Source organism: Hemibagrus wyckioides, linkage group LG11 (assembly GCF_019097595.1).
Source record: "Hemibagrus wyckioides isolate EC202008001 linkage group LG11, SWU_Hwy_1.0, whole genome shotgun sequence".
NCBI lineage: Eukaryota > Metazoa > Chordata > Actinopteri > Siluriformes > Bagridae > Hemibagrus > Hemibagrus wyckioides.
The window spans coordinates 13,275,333-13,302,686 of record NC_080720.1 but is presented as its reverse complement, the minus strand read 5'-3'; the positions used below and the strand labels follow the sequence as shown (position 1 = coordinate 13,302,686).

The window sequence follows — 27,354 nt, the reverse complement described above, 5'->3', positions numbered from 1 at the left end:
CTGATGGTTCATCACACAAACACACTGGTGATACGTTGACAGTGGATTTCTAATGAAAGGCTCTATGCCCAAATCAAACAAATGATACAGCAACACCTTAAAACAATCATTTCTCTCGAGTCCCAACTCAGAAAGTGAGACTAATCAGTGGAGTCATCTTACAAAAGACAGTGCACAAAAAAAAAACAGGATTGCAAAAGCATTCCTGTAAGTGAGGTAGGCTGGATTCAATACCAGGAAATGCATGAGTGTGTTTTGTGTGTCACCGAAGCCTTACTTAGGAAGACGTATCTGGGATAAAGGTGTGTCTGCAAGAAGCAGGATTTATCTTGAAATCTGAGACTTCTTATTTTGAAAGGTTGAAGCCTCAAAAGCCATAAATATATTAGATGGTGAATATTAAAAATTTACAGTTGAATTTCTATGACTGGTATAAAACTCTCTTTCTCACTTCATTTTAGATAAAAGCCAACGTTAAAATTAATGTGTGACTTTTAAAATCTGTAAAATAAAAATTTTAACAAAGCTTTTGTCACTACACTCTTAGAGTATCTTCCCTGAAACCCAGACACAGTGGCCCAGTGCTCATGCATCATAGCAATTCTCATTACTATTACTGTACAATGGACAGGTACCTGGGGTGCTGTGAGATAGGATGAGCCTCAAACAAGACAATGGAGACAGTGTTTTTCTCACACCCATAAGCTTTCCACTGAACACTGATGTCAGGTACCTGCTGTTTTTTGGTGGAGTATGCCACATGAGCAAGGATGACACGGGCTATTGTGGGAATCAGGTATATGTCACTATCCCACAGAACCCTGCAGCCAATGAGCATGAAGGGACTGTCTGAGAAAAGTTCCTTCCCTCCACTTGTTTACTCAGAGGCATAAGGCATTACCTTTTATCATCAGTGTAATGGAAACACAGGTTTTTCCAGACTATCTTCTGCCAAATGGCACATCATTCATGATGCTGGAAATCAATTCCCATAGAATCAGAAACTTGTTTACTGAATTAACCCCTACGATGAAACGGCTGGAAATTCTAGATGTGCACTAGTTTCAAATAGCCAGCCAAAACAAACCGTTCTTCTCTCACTGCCAATACACTAGCTTTATTCTTTAGGTAGCCTCGTCGCAGACGCAAACTTTAGCTACACAATAAATTTTAGCGCCACCTGCTGGCGACATGGGATTTAACATTAACGACTGTCCGCTGGGGTGCGCTGTCCCTTTAGATGACCGCCTTGTGGTCTCATTTGGTTGGCTGTACTTTGCATAGTGACAGCTAAGGTGTTTACTTCCTACATGGGACAGCCCCTAGAACCACTTGAACTTGACTAGCTGGTTTTGTAGCTTGTCAGTTTGAGGTGGCACAAATCTGAGCCAAACAAACATGACACTGACACATAAGTAGCTACTGTAATATTCACTGATGCATGTTATTGCCACCATGCAGCGATAACGTAGCAGTTACCTCTAAAAAACTAGAACTTGGAGATAACCAACCAGCAGGAGGCAGCGTTGAGCACCGAGCGTTTCGTCAAGATGTACTGACGTACATTTAACAAACATATATATATATATATCCCATGGTGACGTGGTAGATTCAACCATCCATCCAACCTCCATGAAATACATTTAATAATATCCAACATTTATGAAAACTGAAGAATATTCTGGAATAGTTGGAACATATTACATGGATCAAAATTTTAATGAGTACTAAATATGAGTACAAATGTGTAATAAATCAACAGATAACACAGTTTCCTATTCATTATCGCATTAAATACTCTTTCTTCTTAATATTAGGTTTATTGGATTATGAAGGTGAGTTGAATGTAAACCTGAAAGTGTGACTTAAATAGAATTGCATCAATATTTTCAGAGTGCTGAAACATTTGCAGTGAGAAAATGCATAGTATTGTGACACCTATGTGCAATAAACAATACACAAAAGGACAGAAATATGAGGTTTGCAAACTTTTTACAAATGCCAAGTGTCTTTATAAACACTTACAATTACTATATAATATGCTTTTGCATACTTTCACGCATTTATATAGCATAGCTAGGTTATGTTGTAAAAGATGTATGTTGCTAACATTTCATCAAGTCTGGAAGTGTAGTGTCTCAGAGAGTTCATCTAATGTCTTCCTCTACTGGGAAGTCTGTATCTCATAGTCCTCCTAAACAGCCATCATTATAAAAAAATATTTATCTAATAATAGGTAGAATTTGAGTCATTCCCACATATTTGTACCGCAAAACCCTATGGTGCAGAACCAAAGTTGCATTCAGTTCTAAGATTTAGTGTGGGAGAACACACCTCTCAGTAAGAGCAGGCCAGTTAAACCTCAAGGGCTTTTTCCTTCTGACAGGTGCAGTTTGGTAATTAAGACTTTCATACAGATCACAGAAGAGCCTAGAGCTGAGATCAGTCAAAGACTTCAAACTGCTCCAAGAGGAATAATCTTCCTCCTAGGAGCATGTGAGAGGCCGAACCTAGGGCATTTATCTGCAGTAAATGAATGCATCATTTTAGATAGGAGCAGACATAATGCCTGTTAAATAACAAATGGAAATTTACATTTTCTCATAAAGAAATCAGACTCTGAAGTATGTCATAATCAACCTGTATGAGTTCCTGGGAGTGGTACTGACTGCAGGGCACAATGTTGTAATTTTCTGTAGCAAAGAGCTTCTGTTGTACCCTTTAATGTAGGCATTTCTCGCTTATGAATTTTGCCACAGAAAAATTGGGATTGCATTACAGTGCTTATCTCTTATCTGAGTTAATCAGTGCTGTTGAGGAAGAACTGTACTAACTTGGTCATTTCATTTATATGCCAATAAAATGTCTACTGTTTCTGTTTCAGGTGAACTAATAAAGCCTTGGATTTGGATTTCCGTAAAGCTGATGATTAAAAGCACTATGTAAATAAAATTCAACTGAACTGAACTGAATAAACTGAGTCTTACCGTCCAGGTGGCTGACTTGGCTGTGCTTGACTGCTGGAAAGACACGTCAAAGGTGTGAGGGCCAGCGTAATCTGTGTTGGAGGGGATGGCGGGCGATGGAGACAGAGCCTCGAAGGTTGAACTAGGCTGGGCGTAGGGCGATGGTGCCGTCACAGTGTTCTGAGTGTGCTCGTTATTGTAGGGGCTGGTGGAAGTGGAGCCACCATTTTGATCCATGCCATTGAAGGGCCCCAGTGTGGTGTACTGCGACTAGAGAAAGAAACATGGAGAATGAAAGTCATGCCAAGAAACCCTTATATACATAGTTGTGCTAGACAGAAACAGCATGAGATCAGATAAGATCAGAGGTATTATAAAATTGAATAGAAGCTCTTACAATTAACTTTGATGTTGGTACATCAGATATTGATGTGAAGATGAGCTTAGTAAAGTGCAGCATACATGGTGGCTAAACTGTAGTCAGACACAAATATTGTGCTGTTCCCTTTGGCCTTTTTCTTTTTTTTTTTACTAATATAATGTATTTTGTGTCTCAAAAACAAAACCAAACCCAAAAATACAAAGAGAAAGCCATCTCACTGATCAGATTCAGTGCATAATTCAACTTCATGAGCAAAGTGTAGCATGGTGACATAGCTGGTCTGACAGTACCACAAGCATTATAGGCAAGAGAAATCCACCAGACTGAAAACTGCCTTCTGTAGTGAGAGACTATTCACTACACATTTCAGTTGTCCCTGCCACATGTACACCTTCCAGGAGGCAGACAACCACAACTAAACTAATGTAAAGGTCCAGTCTGAATATTAAACCAAAAAATGTCCCAATCAAAGACTCCTACAATGGAATATCATCTCTCAATCAGAAGTCTTTGGATGTGAATGGAGATTAATCATAGATGTGAATGGAGACTAATTACAGCTCTAAATGGAGAATAATTGGATTGTTTATAATATGGCAGGGATTAAAGAGAGGGGCAGCAGCCGATGGGTGGATGCTACACTGCTCTATCTACATTGTTTAAACAGAGGAATTAATATGGCAGTCAACTGAGAAGAGGGAAAATGTCCTGGAACTCAGCCAGCCTTTTCCTGCCCCAGTCCTCTGGTGGCCTAGTCAATTCCTTTCCCTTTATACATACCACATTCCTTTCTGAAGAAGCATGGTTGGGTGGCTATTCAAGCTGTCATTAATCTCTACTAGAACATGCGTTTATTTCAGGACTGAGTCAGCTGTCCAAGCAATCACACACACACACAACCACACACACAAACATACCAGATACTGCTAGTTGCCCAGGTGATTAGTAAGTTCACATTAATTTACAGTTAACATTAAAATAAATTTTAATTTAAAAAAAAAAAAAATATATAATGAAAGGCTTTCTTCACTTGTACTTCTTGGTCCAACACAATTCATTCACATACAGCTGAGTACACCTGGGCTACTCCTCTGACCTCCGCATACCTACACCTAAGAGGAGTGATGCATTTCACCTGTGCAGATAGGGGTCAGTGTATGTGTGTGCCATGTAGAACCAATGAGACACGTTTTAAAGACACCATCTGTGAGAACAATACACAAGCTCAGCAGGTATAGAAAAAAAGGGCGCAATTGCAGAACACACACAAACTCACTGCCTCGAGCTTCAACAGCACGGCAGCTCTCAGATACACACAGTTACACAATGTAGCACTTACAACATAATGGACTCCTCTAGAGATGGGGGGGCCTAGCTAGGCATGCTGTGTGTGTGTGTGTGTGTGTGTGAGAGAGAGAGAGAGAGAGAGAGACAGAGAGAGAGAGAGACAGAGTGGGAAATAGAGAGAGAACCCACCATGGATTAGACTTTGATTATTAAATGGACAATAATCTGTTCAATCTGCTATGGGTTAGGCAAGGCCCTTGTATTGAAATTTCAATACAAAAATGTAACAAAGTGCTAAAAACTGATTTTACTGTTTATTAAACTGAACAGTTTATGAACAGTTTCATTTCAGGCTATGAACTCAGAGGCAGCCTCTGTGGAATAAAAACTTACAGCAACAGTGGGAGAACCAGCTTAAGAATTCAGTGGGAGAGGATATCTCCTATACACTTTGAGTCACTCTGACCTCATGGGCTCTGGGTTTGTGGCATATGAACACAGGTGCCAGAAGCCAAAACAACAGGAGTTAGAAAGAAATGCTGTCATTCATCACAGGTGTGAAGAAGGAAATAAATTTCAACATATACATGACGAACACACTTGACATGAAAAGCATATGCCAGGAAGTTGTACAGAATATCACCAATAAGTCAAGCTCTGGATTGCTCAAAATATAAAGTCAGTGGTGTGATTATTTCACACTTGAATAAACAACAGGAAGAAGATCAAAACCCTCACAACAATTCATTACAACTGTTTGCGTGCTCGCAATTTTAAGCAATTGTCATTAGACAAAGACTGAGTGCGACAGAGTGCTTGAGATTACACTGCCTTCCATCTTCTCTTTAATCAGGTATCCCCATAATACAACAGTCATCTAACAACTACTTTAACTGCTCTTAAAAATACCACTCTGTTTATAGCCTCCTCAGTGTGCAGGCCCCTGGGATATCAGAAAGCTAAGGAGAGGAGCTATAAATCAGACACCCATGACGGGGCTGGCAGCCTTTAATAACGCTGGTGCGCAGGCCACATTTCTTTCACCGTGGACAGATGCTGGGGTAAGCGCATCAATCCAATGGCAAGCGTACAGAGCAATAGAGAAAAATAACTGACCTTCGTAATGATAGCTTCTCAATGCCACCCTTGGAATCTCAATAATGCAATAGCACATTGCAAAGATTTTTTAAATGCAAACAGCCCCTTAACTAAAAGGTCACAATCGATTTCAAGCTGATTGCACAAGCTTCCGTTTTGGCAAAACTACCAGCATGAATTAATTAATTTAAATGTTTTTACTGATAAAAATCTCTGATAGTGGGTTTTGGCTCATGAACTAAGACAAAGAAATATCTGTCAGGCTTCATTTACCACAGAGAATGGTATCAAATATTGACATTATCTCCACTCTGAGATTTCCAGTCAGTTACATAAGTTATGTGTAATAAATGTAAGAATACAAATACAGTATGACTTCTTTAACTTCAGGGCCTAAAAGTGCATTTATGATATTTCAGCAAATGCACATTTGGACACAGTTACGTGTCATATAAGAAGACATATAATTATACAAGTCTGGTAAAAAGCTTTGTATGTTTATACAAGTTAGAAAGGATCAGAGGACCGTTTAGGAATTTGAATAAAAAAATATGATAACATACGTTTAACTCACATGTGGGTCAGGCAAAAAAGAAAGTGACTACATAGCCGAGTATGGTGAAATAGTTCCATTTTATCTTTCATGGCATTATTATGCCACACAAGTTACCCTTTGTACTGAAATCCAACACATTTTACACATGAACAAATGATCACTAAATTCCAACCGAACACGGTTAAAGAAGAAATCTAATCAGATTATCAATCCTTATGGTTCTGTCTTGATAACCATCACCAAAAGTTAACTAACTAGGTCAAAATTCCTGATAACCAAGAGCAATAAATCACATCAACCTCTCGCTAGGTTCAGATTTGGATAAGGTGATAGATCCTTGTTGTCCAGATCTTTGAGACATTCTAAGCTCTAGCAAAGAGACACGAGTAGGGGGTGACCTGGCCTGGGGGGTAAAATAGCTGCTGTTTTGATGAGTGCTCCAGTGACCTGGGCAGTGTGTAGGTGCTGACAATGTAAGACATTCTTGAGTGACCTACAGGGGGAGAGTCCATTAAGCACTAAATTGAGGAGGGGTGGTGGAGTTAGGGGGGGTTGAGAAGGGTGTCTTCCCTAGCTTTATGCCCAGTGGGCTAGGCAGAGCAGGCGATTGTATCTGTATCAAAACACTGTTAAAGCAATTAAGCCTTTCACGCTTGACACCCCTTCCCTGGGATACTATAGACACATTCTTTGAGGAGACTCTGCCAAGCATTACATAAACTGGGGGTCTTTAACCAGATACCTTCCCCCTCCTTGTGATAAGAGAGACATGGACATCACTTTAAGACCTGCCACTGCTCATTGCAAAACCAAAAGCAGCTCATAACACAACCGCAACATATTTTGTCACCTTTATGTATCTGGAATAACAAACTCTCAGGCAAAGTCAGAGTGGGAAAAAAAATCTTCTACCCACCAGCTACCACTATGTCTCCTCTTACAACCTTTTACACGGGTGACTCTGGAGGTCTAAACCCTACCATCATTAGCGAAGCAGAGAGAAGATGAGAGGGAAAAAGCATCTAAGAGCATTAATCAAAGCTGTGTGAACTGTGGATTGGTTACCTGAGCCCGGCTTTTAAAAACTCGTAGGTAGTTTGGAGGATTGGACTGTGTTTCTAACAGCACTCAGGTCAGACACCGGGCTAACGGTGTTGTGTTGACAATAGCTTTGTACCAAAGATTGGTGACTGAAGTCGGCAGTCTCAACTACCACCTGCCAATAAAGAATGGAGGGGATTTTGGAGAACAAACACACAGATCCACACACCGTCTTAAACAGCGAGGGGGGATTTCAAAAAAGATTCAAATCCAAATCCTGTCTCCTGAAAACACAGAAGAAAAAATGTCTGGCATAGTTTTATAGGTGAATGTGTCACTGTGATTTAAAAAGCGCCAAATAATCGCTTGGATAAATAATGTGAAATACACATCCTGTACAAAAGAACAAGAGTGCATGAAATGTCCAAATGTTCCCTATGAATGCAAGCACAGAATTAAAAATTATTTTGGATGTAAAAAATGTAATTATCTAGATATTTACTAAACTAGGTGTTGAATTCAATCCCCTTTCTGAAACTGTTGATTTGATTTTTATTTATCCCTCTACTCAAAACCCCCCACAAAACTAAATAAAAACTGCAAATTGAGTCTTGGAAAATATTAAGTAAAATAAACATTTTTTCCTAAATATAAAATTCCCATTGTTTTTTTTTTTCACTTTTAAGACACATTTTAGAAATTTCCTTTGGTAAATTTATATGGTAATTTGATTCTATGAAAACTAGTAACTGTGAATTTATTTATTTTATGATTAGGGCATACACTACAATAATAATTGTAAAAATAAATTCTCCTACATTTCTGTAGCAGAAAAAAACCCTGACGCAAAACCACACACTTGTTCTCCTGGTGTTTTTCTACTTGTTTCAGGTACTGCTGTGAACCTTATGTTTAAAATGTCTTTACTATCTGTCTGTACTGAAACTTTGCCAAACTGTAGCACAATTGTTGTATGCAAATACACTCAGCAATCTTAAGCAAACTCGCATTATTTGCGGAAAACCTCAGCTCAAACGCTAGAGCTGCAATCCAACAGACATAACAACAGTTAAACAAACATATTTGTGTTTCCCTCTAACAGACACAACACAAACAAGGAACAACAGATGACTGTTTGAGAAATAAAAACCTCATCACACACAACAAAGCACTTAGTAATCACCAAAGTAAGCATCCAAAAAATTTTTTTTTCATAAAACCTGGCAGGATTTTTTCTGACACCAAAATTGAAGCAACACCCAACTACCGATGCACCCGTAGTAAATTATTAACTAATAAATTCAATGCAGTGTTTAGAGTTAAAAAAAACCCCAGTGGGTCCAATTTTGCCAGTCGATCCATGGGATCCTGCCTAAGAACCCAGAGTGAAGACCTGGAAGCTCCGATCATAGACGTGGACTGGTAAGGGCCTTACCTCACTGTATGATGCTGGGTTGTTGGTCTCCAGGTACAACATATTGGCGCTGAGATTGAGCAATGCAGCTGCTGTTTGCTCCACAGGCTCCAGGATTCTGACCCCTTATTCTTTATCTATTTCCCCCTAAAACAGTGGTGATGAGGACTACAGATGGGAATGGGACTGTCTTAGAATCTCTATAGGAATTCTATGGGATTGCCATATATACCTGGAACACCGGAGGGGATGGGCCTGAAGGAGCTACCTGTCCACACCCTTTTTTTGGGAAGGTGCTACCTGTCTTTCAGCCAGCCCTTAAGAACAATTCTTCAATGTTCTTCGAAAAATATAGGAGAGTTTGCTGTCTGATCTCATTCTAAGGAACATCTTGCTTGGTGCCAAATGGAATATTCTGCATAATGATGATCTAGACAATTTGGACAGATAATCCTGAGATTTGCACAAAATTTGCACATAGATATGTATGTTACTTAGTAAAAAAAAAAAAACCCGTAGTATCTAAAATGTCTAAAATCATGGATATAAATATGTATGGATAAAATAGAAAGCAACCACTGATTCAGTCCCGTTCTTCTCGAAATAGCAATTTAAAAATTTGTCCACTGAGGTGGTATAAAATGTCTGATTATTTTCTAATTCTAATTATGTTCTAATTGTCAAAGCTTTATCATTTTATCAAATGACAGAATAAACAATAATAAATGCAACTTAATTTTTAAACACAGAGAACAGCTTTAGGATGCTATCTTTTAGAATTGTAAGCTGGCCTTAGAATATGGAATTCAGTTCACGATGAAAGCTCGGACCACCTCGAGCAGTCTCAGTCTCGTTATCTGCATATGAATGGATGCCCTCCCACCCCCAACATGCCCCTAGCATTGCCTCTATTAGTGTCACAAAGGACTGGCTGTAGACTGCTTGTATCTATCAAAGATGACTGGTGTAGATGTGTTTTGAACACATAAATGTTGGTTCAGGCCAGGGGAACTGACTCTCTCCTTTGTAACCGAATTAACATGCCAAAAGGACTGTGGTTAAAAAAATCCAAGAGAAAAATGAGAGAGAGGGAAAGAGAAAGAGACTGGGAGACAGAGACAGATCAAGACACAGACAGTCAGTCTTGTCTGATACTGTCTTAAACAGAGCTTGAAAAACATTACGCTCTTAGGTTCTAAATTTAATTTGAGTTTTATAAAATCAGCTTTTCTAGGTTTAGCTTTTATACTTTCTTTTTATTTCTTTCTTTTCTTTGTATTTATTTCTTCATCAACTGAGTTACAAAAGTCCAAAATGTCAATCCGCACATAATTTCTGCTTCCTAGTTCACCAGACTGAAATGAAACTAATTAAAAACATTAAACAGTGTACAATATAAATACTGAGACATTGGTGCAATTCTAACATGTTTTAACATAACTTGTATCTATTTATTATAAAATTGTTATAATGCGGTGAGATTAATGGACTTGAGTCTCCTTTCCTAAGACTACACACAATATATAAAATATAACTAATTTTTAAGTATTTGATTTTCTAAAATCCTTCTGATTTGTGTCTACATTATATTTGAGTCATAATGCAGAATCATGGGTCTGACCATGATACTTTACTGGTCGGTCAGTTGACATATTTTTGGATTTCACAACTATAAGGTTGATTTTTTTTTTCTCTTTTGCTTGGATTCCTCAATATGTGAAAAGTTCTCTGTTATACTGCTAATATTTCCAATGAATCAGGAGAGCAGCATCATTTTTGCATTATTTTTTATAAACTCTTTATAATAATGTAATATCTAAATAATGGCTGAAATACAAAACGATTTAATTGCCTAAGCTTGGTTAAAAAATCTTGGAAAAATGGACACACTAAAGACTTTTAGACACATTTAACTCCTTCATAAAGTGTGGATAGCATAGACTTGAGGCTAAGTCCAGCTCTAGGGTGGGAATACTATTAACTCAGATCAGAAAGGGAGAAAACTAACGCCTTTAGGCCGCGAGGCTTTAAAAAGCTGTCACCACAGTCAACCCCCTTCCACTAGCTGTAACTACTACCGTCTCCAATCAGTGGCCCACACCCTGTCTTGCTATTGGGGGGCATTTAGCCTTAGGTCACCTGGTCCAAGCACAGCCCAAAGAGACAGCACTACTCCTGCATCCAGGGGTGGCAGTAGCTCTTATTCACAGCCTTTTGATGAGGGCAATTAGGTTAGCTAAACATACTTCTAATTAGGTTAAAACAACACTGGTGATGGTACTGAATAGGGTGCTCACTATTATGTCTTTGAAATCCCAGTAGCCTACTGCTACTAAGATTTGGTGATAGTAGTGAACAAAAGTAAAAAACTTGTAAACTAAATCATTTTAGTGCCCCATGCTTGAATGGGGAGGGCTTGGAGTGTTGTTGCATGAAACTGCTGAAGAAAACTTTCCAAACAAGAAATGCCCCTAAAAAACCTAGAAATATTCACACTTGGGCTGAATGCAAATGCTTTAACACTGTTTATAACAAACTTTCTGATCCTGGTAGCATCGCTAATAATACGATGTTTACAATATGGATTGTGTAATGTTGATTTTTGGTGTGAAATTCTTGCTTGGTGATAATGTCTACATGACTCCCATTACCACAATGAGTGAAAATGCATTTGTATCTGTTCAGATATACATCACCTGGCCTTAAAAAATATATTTTTTTAAAAATATCAATGTCAGCTCTTTAGCACTAGTTCATTGTTGACCACACAGTGCAGTGGAATAGTGATCATTGCTGCACTTGTTAAATGGTACACCACTTTCTGCACTGGAGATATATTAGGTAGAGAATGTCAACACACACTAGACGAAAACATTTGTCTCTAAATTAGGTGAGGTTTGTGAGGCAATAATCATCAGCTCTGAGCCAAGAGAGGAAGTAGAGCAAATATCAGCTTTTTGGTGCTTTAGACAAAAGATGCACTTAACCGAATGTGGCTCTTTGGGGGCTCTTTGGGCTTAGAGCTGCTGGATTAGTGCAGTATCATGTGTCAGGTGCTTGGTGTTTGGGAAGACACCTGTACAAGGAGCTGACAGCCACCATCACCTCTCTGTTGAGAGAGAGAAAAAACCCACCACCAACAACAAAAGTACTTCTTTTCAAAATACCTATGGAAAGCCACCTAGGTCTCAAAGGCTCAGCTTGGCTCTAGACCGGTTTAGCATAATAAAATAAAATGCTTCTGTTGAACTGAAAATGAGATTATTTTGTTCTAAAAGAGAGACTGACAAAGAGAAACAGGGAGAAGTCATAGAGGACCACGTGAATCGTTTAATGCCTGTTGAGGGACTGGATTTGCACTACTCTTTCTCCTGAAAAGAGGATTTGCTCTTTGATGAGGATGCTACCCCCCAACCTTTGATTGGAGCTACAAAAGGATCTATAAGCAACCCTGGCTGAATGCAGGGGTACACCGTCTGCTTAAGTTCCAAGATGCAGCCTTCACATCTATAGACAGAACAACCTTCGGAGTACCTAGGCCTTATTTCAGGGAACAAAAGAGCAAAAGCCATCCATACATAGAAGATCCAGGAACAAGTGGTTAACAATGAACCATGACACATGTGGCAAGCATCAAAAGCAAGTCTGACTATGGGAGGAAAGTCACAATCAACCTGGGAAACAATACTGATTCATTCCCGATGCCTTAAATTACGTTTATGGTCACTTCAAGGCACTTACCACACACCACAACCCACCAGCTATCAAGACTACCCCTCTTCCAGATGAACACCACTGTCTGCAATAGCCACAGGCATATGCAGAACTCTGTACCGCTTGCTCAGGTAACATCCAGGGACTTAGAGAATGTGCACATCCACTTAAAGACATCCAAATAATTATCTCTAACACCTTATTTGCCAATGCCAAAGTACCTACATGTTTTGAGTCAGCCATCATCACCATTCTTGTCCTGAAGTACTCTACAGTTTCAGGCTTGAAATACTGCCATCTAGGAGCACTTACATCAATAAATAAAAATTGATTTGAAAGGTTGTTTCGGATACACACAAAGGATACAGACTGAAACAGATAGTATGTGAGCCCTAACTCACTTGGAAAACAATGACACCTATGTCTGGCTGCTGTTACTGGATTTTAGTTCAGAAAATCATATAATTGTTAATCAAAGACTAATTAACTACTACACCTTGTTCTGAATATATCCCTCTCAACAACCTCTTGACAAATAGGTCCCATCTCAATAGGATGTATAAATGTCTGTCCCACCCTACAGTAACCAACACCCCTCGGGGCTTTAAATTCTGCCAACTACTGAACACAATGAGGACAAATGATGGTTTGCCCAGACACCCAAGTAAAATTACAGTCAAGTTTGCAGATGATTTCACAGAGGTGGGTCTCATGACCAAAAGGAATGACACAGAATTACATAGCCTACAGACAGAAAACAGCCAGGGGACTGGTTCAAAGCCAACAGATTCTTCCTCCATATCAACATGACTCCTGGGGATGGTGGTTGACGTGCCCACACTCTCACCAGTGTGAAATTGGTGAACAGCTTCAAATTCCACTTAGTACTCTTTCTTGTTCTAGAGCAGATCCTGTATTACTAAAAAGGTCCATCAACACCATTTCATTTTTAGGAGGTTAGAAAGACCTGGGATGAGTTTAGCAATTCTCTACTCCTTTTCCAGCTATGTTGCATCAAACAGCAACTGAAACATTGAAGATAGAGCATTCTTTATCTGCTAGTGAAAGCAAAGCTGCTCAGTGCAACACCAGCACCAGGCTTCCCACTATGGAGGACATTTACATTGAAAGGTGTCAGAAGAAGACCATGAATATCAACAGTACCACCCATTATCAATTCATCCTACTCTCTTTGGGAAACATCAGCTACAAGAACTGGGAATAATATTTTTTCCACAAGCCATTTAACTCACCAGGAAGATAATCCACTAAACAACGACCCCCTGATACCTGTACAAACTATATCATGACTCATACATAGATTCATACACTGTCATCTCAGTACGTTTTTCCTTGCAACTATCATGCTTGGCTCACTCATTATGGATCTAAATATATATATAGGTTTCTGTACAGCTGCTTTGTGACAATGTTTTGTTTAAAGTGCCATACAAAGAAATTGAATTGTATATTGTTTGCACCACCTGGGCTAATAAACTTCACATACTTCAATATTTTTTCATGTACTGTATTGCTTTTAAATGATCATCTTTAATTCTATCCTGACTTGTTATCCCACCAAAATAAATACTATTTCATCTTCTGTACACGTGCATGCTGATGAATGACCATAAAGAATTTTGAATAGTGTTAAAAAAGGATAATAAGCTGTTAGTGAAGTCTAAAGGACCAGACACCTGTGGGCTCCTAAAAACAAAGGGTAGGATAAAAAGTCACCACCTGCACATGAAGATGTGGAATTGCTTTACTGCATAATTAGTTTCAGCACACATTTTTCTCCCTGTTTGGGCCAACATGCAGACCAAATCAAATGATTGTAGACTCTCAAGAGTTCTTTGGATAGTTTAAAGTTTTTACATATTCATGTACGTACTGATCAACCAATTTATTATGGACATAATTACACTTCTGTAATAGTTACAAAAAGGTATGGCTTACTGCAAACCACTGGCAAAAAAAAAAGACCTTCCACTAAAATATATGTACATAAATGGGTGAACAAACAGTAATTTTGGAAGGGGTGGCAGCATGTAAGCAACACCACTTTTTAATGCTCTGTAACCGCCTCATGCTGAGTCAGGGTCTGGCTGAAAAAGCACTTCAAAAGACCAAAAAAGAAGACAGACACATTGTAGACTAAACAGTCAATACAATCCAAGTGAAAGACATTCCTATATTATGAAATAAACTAAATTCTTTTTTGGCTTGCCTGAATCCACGCCCAATGTAAATTTTAGTCAGGATATACTCTATCCAATCTGTCAACACCTAATTCAGGTGCTGCCCTCTCATTGGATCACAGGGTGAGGCCGCTGTGTCTGGGCCCCTCCAGCACAAACATTACTGATGCACCAAAATCACTGACAGAATACTTGAACTAGTTCATGTAAAATGTCAGGTAAACAGAAAAAAATGATTAGAAAAACACAAATTCAGGAAAGAAAGAAAAAATAGAACAATTCCACAAGATCCCTGAGGAAAATATGTAATTAAGGAACTGAGCTTCTCCTTTGGCTGTTGCCCTCGAACGTCTCTCAATGTCCATCATTCATTATCTAAACCGCATCCCTATCTCTCTGTGGACAGTAAGCTTGTAATCCTCAGCTGATCCACAGCTCTGCCTTGTCATGGCTTTTTTAGTTGGTTTTTTTTTTTTTTGGAGTTCAATACAACACTTTCCTCTGTCACCATTTTTGTCACATTCCTCCATGTTATTTGATGCCACGTTCTTGGCTCTCGCTTAGTCTCGATTCCACCTCCTCCATCCCCCTCCTTCAGTGTGTCAGAGGAGAGGGCCCGGAGCTCAAAGCTGCACGGCGGCAGGTGCTGCTCTAAATAGTTGCCCTGCGGCTAGTGAAAAAGGACACACCTCCTAGAGGAAAAGGAATTTTAGATTTAAACATAAAACCCCTTCACAATACAAACAGCTATCCCTGAGGGTGCTAAATCTAGCAGTGTGTACCGTCTAATGACTCATCATGCAGGCACACCCCTCGGAAGCATGTGCCAAAGTTTTTTTTTTTCTGGTGCCATCAAAAATGGGATGTTGGGATAGCTGGCCAATGCCCACCACTTCCTACCTCTAATAGACACACCTCAGAGTCCTCCACCCCACCACGGCTATGGCACGTCTGGTAGCTCAGGCAGGGGTGGTAGCGTGCCATGCTCACAGCACCACACCCAATATTAAAGGAAGGAAGGTGGGGGCGGACACAGGGAGGAAGGGCGCAGGGTGGTGCTGTAAGTATGGGGGGCATTAATCACCAGTTCAAGAGAAAGCAGAGCCCCCCCACACTTAACACCCCAGGGTAGAGAATCACAGCGATTTGTGTGCCTCTCCTTTTTATCCTCCTCTGCTTTACTGCTGGACAACAGCATTCCTGCACTGGGAGGAGACCAATCACATCACCTCCCTGGCTTACAGACCAAACTGCAGCTCTATCTACAACTCACACTCTCAGGTGCCATACTTCACTGCACTTCTGGTGTGTATATGCTGTATTTAGGCACTTAATGATGTAACCATATATGACAGTTGAATTCTCACACACCCAGTATTTAAGGAAAAGAACAGCTGAAAGAAAAGCTTTTTTTTCCAGAGAAAAGAACAGGGAGAAAATCCTGGTGCTGAAATAAAAATGCACACATCGAGCTACATATTTGACTTACATCAAAGTAGAACATTTCTGATTGACAGTTTTCCTGCAGATCCTCTCCATGTTCCCAGAGCATGAGTCCCGTATACGCATCAATTATACCAACAATGCAGAAATCGGTTCAGCTGTGCGACTCCGTCCAGACGACATCATCAGGAGCATAAATAGCAGCAGGATGACTGCTTAATTTAACACCAGAGACATACTATTGGTACGCAGTCTTACATGCATTCAGACTAATTGTTAGCAAATCCAATCAGATAAGTGGTACCTAACTCGACTGGGGAAACCCACACCAAACAACGACCCCAGATGTGCATGTGGGCAATAACGGCTTTCACTGGAGTTTACCACAGAATTTCCCCCAAAGCCAAATGCTGCACCTCAATGGTCACGCCAAACAAAACAAGTTTCACTTGCACAGAGCTAATAGGAGTTTTCTGGGGTTTTTTGTGTCATCACATTTTTATTTAATTGACAGCAATTATCTTTTCACCAAGGCAGCCTGTAAATTAATTTCTGGATTATAATAATAACCTTAAATTCCATAAAGCAGTCAAAAATGGTTTATGGAAAATATTGGAACATATAATGGCTGTAATTTCTGTAAGAGATCCTTAGCAGGAGATCCTCATTATTTATATACATTTGAATTTTGTTTTTATAAACCTTCCCTCATGGAAGCACAATCTGTAAGTATTTTCACTGTATTTGCATCTTACACTTTTTTCACAATTTTAATAGTTTAGTTAAGGAAATAAAACAAGCTTGCATCACCTAAAATTTAATTTTTTAATCTATGGAAAATGTAGATAACTGGTGTAATTAATAACTCAGTTCAGCTTATATTTACAGCAGTTACAGTAAATCAGATGAGTTTTCTGAAGTTGTGAAATTATGAAGAATGTCATTGCATTCATCAGAATTGGTTTCTTCACTTGAGGCAAAACAGTATCGTTTTTTTTGTTTTTTTAGGAAAACGCTCCTGGTGAATTAGTAAAATATGTCTTCAGAAATCACTTCCTGAATTGCAAAATATTTGATTTGCAGTAGAAGCAGTAATCCTGATGACATGGCCACATGAACAGAATCAGGAAGAGCTTTAAAAAAAATAAAAATAAAAATATATATATATATATATATATATATATATATATATATATATATATATATATATATATATTTTCTGTGAGGCTCAAATTCTTGTAGTTCTGTGAATCACGGATGTTTACTACACATTCATTGAAGCTAATAAAATGAAAGAGAACACTATAAGGCTCGCTACATTGAAAAACAGACAGCTGATTGGTAATGCTGTGGGACACTCACTGCGAGGTGATCGTCAGAGCCGTGCATGGTGATGCAGTCCATGCTGATCTGAATGGTGTTGGATGGAGAGTTGACTGTTGCACCTTCTGAGAAATTCAAGAGCTCAATGGGCTGAACAGTGTGGAACGCCGACCTGAGGAAGTACAAAAAAAAAACAAAAAAAACCCATGGGGAACCTTTTAACACGTTACAAAAAAATTTGTAGTCTTTCCAATTGTTTTTCGGCAGTGACCATTCAGATGTGTAACAGAAGCCGTGCCTGTCAATAAAGTTTGTATTTGTACAAATGTACATACTGGTCCAGCATCTCCAGCAGCTGGTTAAAAACATCTGGCCCGAGGATGTCAGTTCCCTGTGAGCTCGGACTCTGAGACATGGAGGCAAGAAAGGATCCCTCAGCCCATGAGAGGCATGCTGCTGGTTCACGCAATCTGCTGAAACATATACAATACAATGTACATATAAAATACTGTCTACTGCAAGAAATCCTCATTCACTGATTGGCCTATATCTAAAAATATATATTCTGTGTGGCATTTATTTAATTTTTATACATAATTAATTTTAATGTAATTTAATTTTATTTCATATTTTGCCATTATTCATATTTTGTAAAAATTATATTTGTTCTGTTTAGTACAGTAGACTTCCTTGCAGAGAAGTATCCATATTACTGAATTTGTAAATTTGTACAAGAAGATAATATAAACTATAATGTAAATAAGAAATGCTTTTTTTTTTCTATACACAGCGCTCAGAATAATGTTCAGAACATGAATATGGAAATGCTCATGACTAGGGTTTCTAGATGATAACAGGCTATTAAGGAAGGAAGTGGAACAATAATACAATAAGTGAGTAAGACTTTAGCAATAGAAAGACAAGTAGACAAGTATTTACTTTAAGGAATGTTCAGATTGGGACTGGATTCATTTATAAAGAAAGTAAACATATACCAGTGTGAAAATAGAAAATTTCATTTAACAAAAGTGAAAAAGCCTTAGTTGCAAAATGTTAAATAGTCCAAATGCTTCAGCTGTGACAAAAAAGCATGAAAAAAAGACTGGATGCATCTGAGTGCTTAATATAAATGTTTAGTACACAGAGTACACAGAGTTTAAGATTTGTTTCAACTCGACACTTCAGTCAGAAGTCAACAAATCAAAGTCATGGTCACCTGAAATGCTGGTTTGGACTGTAATAACAAAGCTTAAAGGCTAAAAACATATAGGTGGAGTATACGAATGAAGCAAGAAACACCCACACAGGCATTGCTGCTCTCTAATTGCTTGTAAGTGGAAAGAGAAGCTTTTCTCAGGCAAAGATGACCATCAAATAAGAAAAACAAACAAATGAGTGTTAATGGTAGTGGTGCAATGGGATACAAAAGACTGATACAAGCTAATAGTGCTGTTCAAATGCTTTCTGGTAACAATATTCAGTTCAAAACTGTTGACTTGCTGATAGAGTTATAGATTGGGGCTTCCAGGGAACGTCAGTTTCTTACTTAAACAACCTACACTATGAGCCTATGATGCAAGTCTTAGGGTAGCTGCTGAGGTTTTTTAATAAATATTGATGTAGATTTAGAGAGTCAAAGTCAGTTGTAAATTAAGTCAAACAAAGAAGTGCTACTCATAACAGAATTTCCTTTGTGAAAGTGTAAATAACCAGAATTATTAAAAAAAACTATGTAAAAACAGCTTTGGTTAGACTAGTTTTTAAATATCATGTTAGCATTAGATAAATGTTTCCCAGTGCAAAAAAACAAGTTGAAATGTTTGTTTGCTGTTTTTTCATTCATAACAGATTTGAAAAAGCTGCATTCATACTTTTTTTTCAGCTCGGTAAACTAAATCAGAGGTTATTTGTGGTTCTGAAAGAGAAAAGAGAGTATGACTGTCAGCGCAGACACTGTGACCCTTCTCTCTCTGAAATGTAACACCAAGCAATGGCCTGAAGTCTCATTGTTCCTGTTGAAGAGCAGCGCATGCTGTGGGTCTGGGCAAAGCGGAATTCCCCCCAAAGTCTACATGACAGCAACACGACCTCTGTGATTTGCAGCATGCAGCATGTGTGCAGCTGGACTGGGCTTGGCAGTGTAGAGTGTTTGGTTATGTGTGTGTGTGTGTGTCTGGATGAAATAGTGAGTGTGTGTGTATGTGCCTGTTTGTGGCTGGGACTGGGGGTATCATGCTATAATGTGAGGCGGGCACTTGGGCGTAGAGCCGGAATTTCCCCACATTCTGTGAGCGGGTGATATTAATATGCTACACGACGCAGACATACCTAATGAATAACTTCGAAGCAGGATGTGAGTTTACCACAGCCTAGAGATGAAACCCTACCACAGGTGCTTTAATATAGGAGTGTTAAACTCAGGTCCTGGAGGGTCACAGTTTCCTTTAGTCCTCAGAGGCCTAGGTAATTAACTGATGAGTCCAATCAGATGTTAAATGAGTCAGATACTACTCATAAAAAATATTGTCGAAAGAGTTTAACCCTTTAACCTTGCTGATTAGCAATAAATTGAAATATTTACTATTTAAGACTCTGGCTGCATTTTATCTGAATAAATATCCATATTGATCTAGAAAGTGAGGATTTAATAATGAAATTGTGCACATTAGTATTCAGACCTCAGACTTAAATGCTATTCAGCAAGATGGTGATAGTGTTTGCGGGTGACACAAATGGGGTGGAGTCCATGAAAATCCATGAAAGTTTTTTTGTTTGCACTGAGGACAACAGAGGAGATATTTTAACTGGAGAGACATTGCTTACGCTAAGGAGTAAATTTTAATGAATACATTTATGACCTAACTTAAAGAGAAATGTAAGTGTGGCAGATTAGTGTTAGGTGTCAATTTATCCTTCATTCCAAGGGCCATGTTTTTCTTTACATAAGGTTAGCCCAAACGTTGTCTTTATTTTATTAATCTGACAACTCAAATAGAAATTGAGAAGCATGATAATTGAATAAAATTGATCATTGAAAAACATCTATTCAGTACATATTTCTAGAACTCGTTTTTTAAAATCTGGTGTCTTCATTAAGTTGTGTTTACAAGTGACTGATGGCTCAGACAATATATAAAAAACAATAAGATGTGCTGGATCAAGTGCTAAAGGTGGAAACAATCTTGTTAAACTGCTATTAATGTGTTAATTACTACTAGGTCAGTTCACACAGCAATATATAATATATGTATATTTCAATGCTTTTCATCTTCTCATTCAAACATCACATTAATCTTGTTTGTATGTTCTGTTTGTATTGATCTTATGCAATACACATACACGGACGTTGTATACATTCCCACACAGTCGTTGTTGTTATAGGTACAGAATCAAAGAACCCCATTCCATGTATACAACCTCGACTTGGCAGAAGATATAAGGAACAAGAAAAACGTGTTCAATTCCCCCTTTTAATACCTTGCCAAAAAGGAGTGGCACAAGCGGGAATTACTAAACTAACATTAATGCATTCATGGATTTTAAACCCATGTTAGTGTAATATGCAGTCCTGCCTGATTCTAAATGTCAGAAAAGCATACACATTAAGGGTTAGGCCTAAGACTGGAAATACGACAGAATTAACTCTAAATCCTAAATGATGAAGGGGTGAAGACCGGTGGAGCAGCTTCAATAACACTCAAAATGCATCTTTCTTTGCTTAAAAGGTTCCCTCACAGAACAGCTCAATGAGAAAAGCGTGGTCAATCCCCCTTTTATGTGCAGCCAAAGAGGTGTGGCGCGGGGTGAACACTTGAGCTGATTCAGACGGATATTGTTGTGCCGCCAGACCTGTCACAGGAGAGAAACCATGTTTTACTCCCAATGTGTGGTCTAAGCCTACAGATAATGTCATTAGGTATTATGAGGACTCACATATGCCAAACAGCCAAGTCTATTGTCATGCATCATCCATTAGTCCAGCACTGAAATTATAACTTCCAGTTTTCTATTGGCTGTATAGCACACATGCAGGGTGGAGGACATTGTAGCTGCTGATTATACGAGGTGAAAGAGCAGGTTCACTCAACTACCACTGCTTCTTCCTGTCTGTTTTCTGTATAGAAATGATTTTGTAAACACAGTTTACAAAACAGTTGGTTTGACTTTATCTCGTATAAATAAAATTGTTTGTTGTGCCATGACCAAAGACTACTTAGATCAAATTGACTATTTTGAGTACTGTAATAAAATTGTATTCAATTCTATTTGTTTCCAAAAATTTTCCTTTTTAATGTAACATATTTTGACATCCAAATAAACAAAATGATCCAGTGATTATGCTAATTATTCTCTGGCATCATCTGTTGACTTCTATCAACCTTGCTCTTCTAAAAACTTATTTTTTCATATTGTTTAGCTAATTATGGTGATTCCATGAAAATGTAAATTAGTGATTGATACTAAATTTTCATCTTGATAATACTTTTTGTTATCTGCTTCCACTGGAAAGAGATGGAAGATGCATGTAGGTCTATTTTACTCATCTCTTTTGGAAGTAAACAGTATTAGCCATATTTTACTGAATAAAATGGAATTAAATAATATGGCAAAATACACTATATAGCCAGAGGTTTGTGGACACCTGGCCATCACACTCATATTCCAGATTTAGTCATTTACATTTATGGCATTTAGCAGACAGCCTTATCCAGAGTGACTTACATTTTATTTCATTTTATTGAACCGAGCAATCGAGGGTTAAGGGCCTTGCTCAAAGGCCCAGCAGTGGCAGATTGGTGAACCTGGGATTCAAACTCACAATCTTCCGAGTTGTACTTTATACAATGATGTCCACTGTTTGCTGTTATAATAAGCTCAAAATTTCTGGGAAGGCTTTCCATTACATTTTGGAGGATTCGTGTTCATTCGGGCATAAAAACATTAGTAAGTTCAGGCTGATCTCAGGTGAGGAGGTCGGGTGCAGTCAGTGTTTCAGTTCATCCCAAACATGTTCAGTGGGGTTGAGGTCATGGCTCTGGCAAATCCATCCATTCTTGGCAAACTGTGTCTTCATAGAACTTACTTTATATACATGGTACTGTCATGCTGGGGCAGATTTGACTCCTCCTCCACTGTGTCTTAGATTCAGTGATGGGAAATTATAATACTACATTTTACACAGGCAATTGCAGCAGAAGCAGCTTGGGGAAGGCCAACATATAAGTGTGATGGCCAGGTGTCCACATGCTTCGGTCATATAGTGTAGTTTAAAAGAAGCCTAATCCATATATTAAGGCTTTGCAAGGGGACACACTACACAGCATATCAACCCCTTCATCGTTTGGATCAGATGAGTTGCAAAAAGAAACTGAAATTGTGTCCTTAGTACAGCAGGAACGAAACCGGGTTGTGTTTTTTGTCATTTCACATGAATACATGACTTAATCACAGATTATTAACAGGTATAAGGAACTTAAGCAATGTGTTTATATGACATGGAAACTATGTTTCATTTATAGTCTACGGAGAGCTACTGGAGTCACTGTCCATTCGACTGGATCCTGAATCAGATCTGCACTCCATACCACAAAGCAAAATGATACTTATATACCACAGGATGTAATGGCTATTAAATGGCATGGTGACCATCTCTCTCATTATATATTATTACACGTGATATTATCAACATTTTAGGCCAGTGAGAGCATGAGAAATATATATGTCTTCGGCAGGTGCAGACTCGCTGCTTTCTCAGGTCACGCATAGTGCGGAGCATGTTTCAGATTCACTGCTGGAGATTTGACAGCTCAACTGAAAGACCACTGTCATGACATCATCATCAGCCCTGAATCTGGAGACACAGAGCTCTAATCAACCTAAGATGATTTATGCATTCCAGCAAGGAGGAAGTGTTGGAGGACTGAGTTGACCCATGTTACCCCCTACATCGCTGGGATGTTGCCAGAAACACAATCCAGTTGACATGGAGTGATGGCCAAGAACGACATCATGGTTCCACAAAAAGGCACAGCACCCACGCGTCAAAGCATCCAGACCTTTTTCATCCATGTGTTGATGCTGTGTGATTTACAAGTGCAGAAATGACAGAAGTTTATGGTCAGGTTATGTGCCTTGGTGAGTGGTCCACAGATAGCTGTTTCAATTATACTGGACAGGTCATGGGTTTTACCAAAAGTTTTATCAGGAGCAAAAGCTCACAGACGGACCTATGGCCTTGCTATGACCATAAAAATCAATCAAACAAACTCTTATCTGCTAGTGCATTGGGTCTGCTATTTCATATTTTGATTCAGTGACATGTCTTCTAGTTTTGCTTGCCAATTCCATCACCATCCCAAATTGCATATCATCCTCAGCTTAGGCAATCTGCTCCTGTCTTTCTAAGAAGGAAGATCAAAGTTTGTTTAAGAAATACTTTGGGAAAATCCACTCAGAGCTATGTAAAACTTCACGCTTCAACTGCATTTGAATTGGGCTACCACTTAAAAAAAAAAAGGCCTGAAACCCTCCTTGGAGACAATAGTGGTCTCATCTCTATTTTTTCGTTGCGGTTATTTTCTGCGCTGCTCCCGAGTGTGGTAGGTTTGATGTTTAGCGGATCTGGTGTGTGTGTAGGGGGGCTGTGGGCAGCCTGGTGTCTGGTTACTGAAGGACTTATGTATTCAGCCTAAGGGGGAAGGTGTGCTGCATCCACTTTAACGCAAACCGGGCCTCTTGCAGACGGAACAGGGTTAAAGGTCAGAGCTAAACAGGGCTGCCCATTGTCTCCTGGCAGGTTGGGCACATCCAGCGATGAAGATGCAATCAAAACAAACAGAGCCTGCGATCTGCAAGGGTGTAGGGGGTCTTCTCCTGTGACTTCATTAATCAAAAGCCAAGTGGTGTTCAAAGAGAGCAGTCCCCTCCCTCCCTCATCCCTCAAACCAGCGGCTGCAGGACAGACATGAAGGCTCAAACAAAAGAAGAGCGGCCCTCCAGGTTTCTCCTCCTCTCTGGCGCGTGCTTTCATTGTGCTTCATTCTAGTGAAAAAGCCTGAGTGATTTCAAATAGTGACTTCCACTCACTCTGCAGGAGTGCTTTCTTCGTGATTTATGGTGTTTATCCAAGTTTTTCTCCAAAGCAGTACAGACTATGGCAAAGCGATCAAACAGGGAAAGTCACTCTTCCATGAGACAAAAGTCATATTTTTCATGGGAGGTAAGAACACGTGCCTGTTATATTCTGAATAATGATTTTTTGGCACAGTATTAACATAGGAAAACCCTAAAAGGATCTGATATAAGTGTGATTCTCATATAAATATGAATAAAAATGAGTTTTGCTTCCAAAATCGTATAATAATGTCTCTTTTCTACTTGGTATTCTAGATTTTAGGGTGGTCCATTTATTTTGCATATTTGATACATTTAGGCAGCATAAAATGGATAATCGGATAAGTGTGGCCCAATAACACATTTTTATTTGACATTATATAAATTTAATATTTTTTACACTAAAAGATACTTTTTTAAAAATTGCTTGACATTTCCAGAAAAAAGCAAACTTTTTTTCCCAATAGAATAAGCATTTTACATTTTAAACCTAAAACAATTTTTAAAGAAAATTATCTTTCCGTTATAGTTGTTAAAATTGTTTTTAATATATTAATAATTGTCTTTTATGGAATTTTTTTTAACCTGGAGAAATTTGTTAAGCCCAACATCATCTCTTGTCTGTTACTGGTCTCCTTTTCTATGGAGGAGACTGGATTGAGTGATGGCTAATAGACCGGACAGTAAAACATCAGTGATGGGTTTCTGTACCTGCAATGAGGCTCATCACACAGCATTTTTACACCTGTATCAGTGATGTGCTGCTCAGAATTGGGTAATAGGGTGATTAAATACTTGTTTGTCTTTCACACATCAGAGTGCTCAGAGTCAGGGTTTTGATTGACATGTAGAACAACAGGATATGATGTTTAATCAAACTCCCATTTCCTTTATGGCATTGCAAAATATGGATTAATGTTAATATAATAAACATAAAAACAACACATTACATATACAGAACTCACAGTACTCTTACAATCCTGTTAAAAAAACTATTTAAATTCAGTATGACTTCTATTTGGTGATTTCAAAATGACTTGTTACACATTTTTACTTAAAGTCGGTCCATAGTAATTTTTTAAAACATGAACACAAGTTACACAGGTTATATTATAATCTGCAAAATTCAATGCTTCAGTGTTACACGATTGACATCTACTTGTACTTGTACCTGATTACGCATCCCTAAGCATGAGAAGTGCTTTTGTGTGTCTTTACAGTTCCATAAAATCATAGGGTTAGCATGGATATAAGATGAGCAGTGAGACAGCAGTACAGGCAGGCAGTTTAGCCCAGTTTAACTCTGCAGTGAAGTGTAAAGTGGTGTGTGAATAGTGAGGAGGTTCAAGGTTTCAAGTGTCTTGTCTGACTGCCCTGAACCCTGGACACTCCCATACACTTGCATTGTTACCATAAGAACACGTGTCTATAAATATCCAAGCCTGGCAGCAGCTGGACAGTTAGATCCAACTGTTTGCATCTCCAGACACAGTTACACAGTCTCAAGCTGGACAGAAATTGAACAAAATTTCAATAGCGTGATATGAACGGTGTGATATTGTGATATGAACGCTGTGATATTCCAATGCAGTTGTGTTTTTAGCCTGGTTAAACACACTCATGCAAAAGTGAGTGAAATTTTATGCAATGCTCAGAACTACTTTCATGATTACCAACATGCCCTACTTGTGTTACTAAATGAAACCAATACTAAACATACAGTCTGACTCTGGGTCATGTGACAACATTTCCATAGTAATCTTGGTGACTCAGACTAAGCACCTGGCCATGAATAGAAGGTCATGTCTTACCGTTGAAAGGCGTGCTCGGGGCAGAACTGTACGGCCGCATACGGAGATGTCATACTGCCACACTGTAGTCTTCTCTGAGCCTTTTAAAGTGAGTAAGTGGCACAAGCACATCGATCAAGGCGAACAAAGAGGTCAGATGTATGAACAAAAAAAAAACCACAAACAAACAAAAAAATATATTAATGACAAGAAATATCAGACAGGGTAAAGTGCAGTTAAGGTCAAGTGCACAGGAGTCAGTCAAGTGTGGAGGATGTTTTGATTTTGGCTTATTCTTTCTACAGTGCCCAAGCTGAGGGGGTGGAGCCAATACCAGAGTGCTGACCAATCCTTGACAACAACTGCAGGAGGTATTGGACTCCCTCAGTTGCTAGGATATTGATATTAAGCAACAACCCCCTCACCAAACTGTCCCCCGCCCTCTCCATTCCTGGTCCATGTCCCCATTGATGGCTGTCTAAGCACTCTGCTGAAATGTTCATTCCAACTTCCCTTTGCTGCCTGAAATTTCCTTTTACAATCAGTAGAGCTGTCAGTCAGGCATTTGCAATTGCATCACTCTGGCTGCTAAAGCATCGTTCCGGACCGATCAGGTGAAAAACATGTCTTCTAAAATGGTCCTCGCTGTCTAAGGTGGCTTCCTGATCTGTCAATAAGACTAAAGCCTGAGGTGAAATGTTTGGCTCTGGCTCTTTACTCCTGCTGCTGACATACATTTAGGATGTACACTCAGAACTTCTACAGGTCTTTGGAGAAAAGAAACCTGGCAATTTGTAATGTACGAGTTCATGCTGGTGCTCATACCTCTTCTGGAGACACTACATAGGAAATGTGGGGTTTCTTATTTAAAGATTCACTTCTGTGTCTTTCAAAGGTGCATAGATTCCAAAAATGAAATAACTATAGAGATTAGGACTAAATAAAATATAGAAACGCAGACATTAACCCAGTCTTGCTGGAGTGGCCAGTGGCCAGTGGCCAAGGGACTGTAAAAGTAGAGGCGTT

The 27,354-nt window shown here is 38.9% G+C and overlaps 1 protein-coding gene across 7 annotated transcripts in view; it reads right to left on the bottom strand.

Annotated features, from left to right (window-relative positions):
* The window catches only part of tp63 (tumor protein p63), a 42,212-nt gene extending 15,795 nt beyond the window's left edge, over window positions 1-26,417 (bottom strand). For 3 of the 7 annotated variants that reach the window (XM_058403236.1, XM_058403238.1, XM_058403240.1), the window contains exons 1-4: window positions 26,350-26,417; window positions 17,761-17,898; window positions 17,465-17,597; window positions 2,988-3,236 (exon numbers count right to left, since the gene is read on the bottom strand). In XM_058403236.1, the coding sequence (XP_058259219.1) occupies window positions 2,988-3,236; window positions 17,465-17,597; window positions 17,761-17,898; window positions 26,350-26,402 (573 nt within the window). In that variant the 5' untranslated portion in view covers window positions 26,403-26,417. Of the gene's footprint in view, window positions 1-2,987; window positions 3,237-8,765; window positions 8,961-17,464; window positions 17,598-17,760; window positions 17,899-26,349 lie in introns of those variants that run through there. The other 4 variants (XM_058403237.1, XM_058403239.1, XM_058403241.1 and 1 more) reach the window with 2 other exon arrangements.
* Window positions 26,418-27,354: the final 937 nt, after the last annotated feature.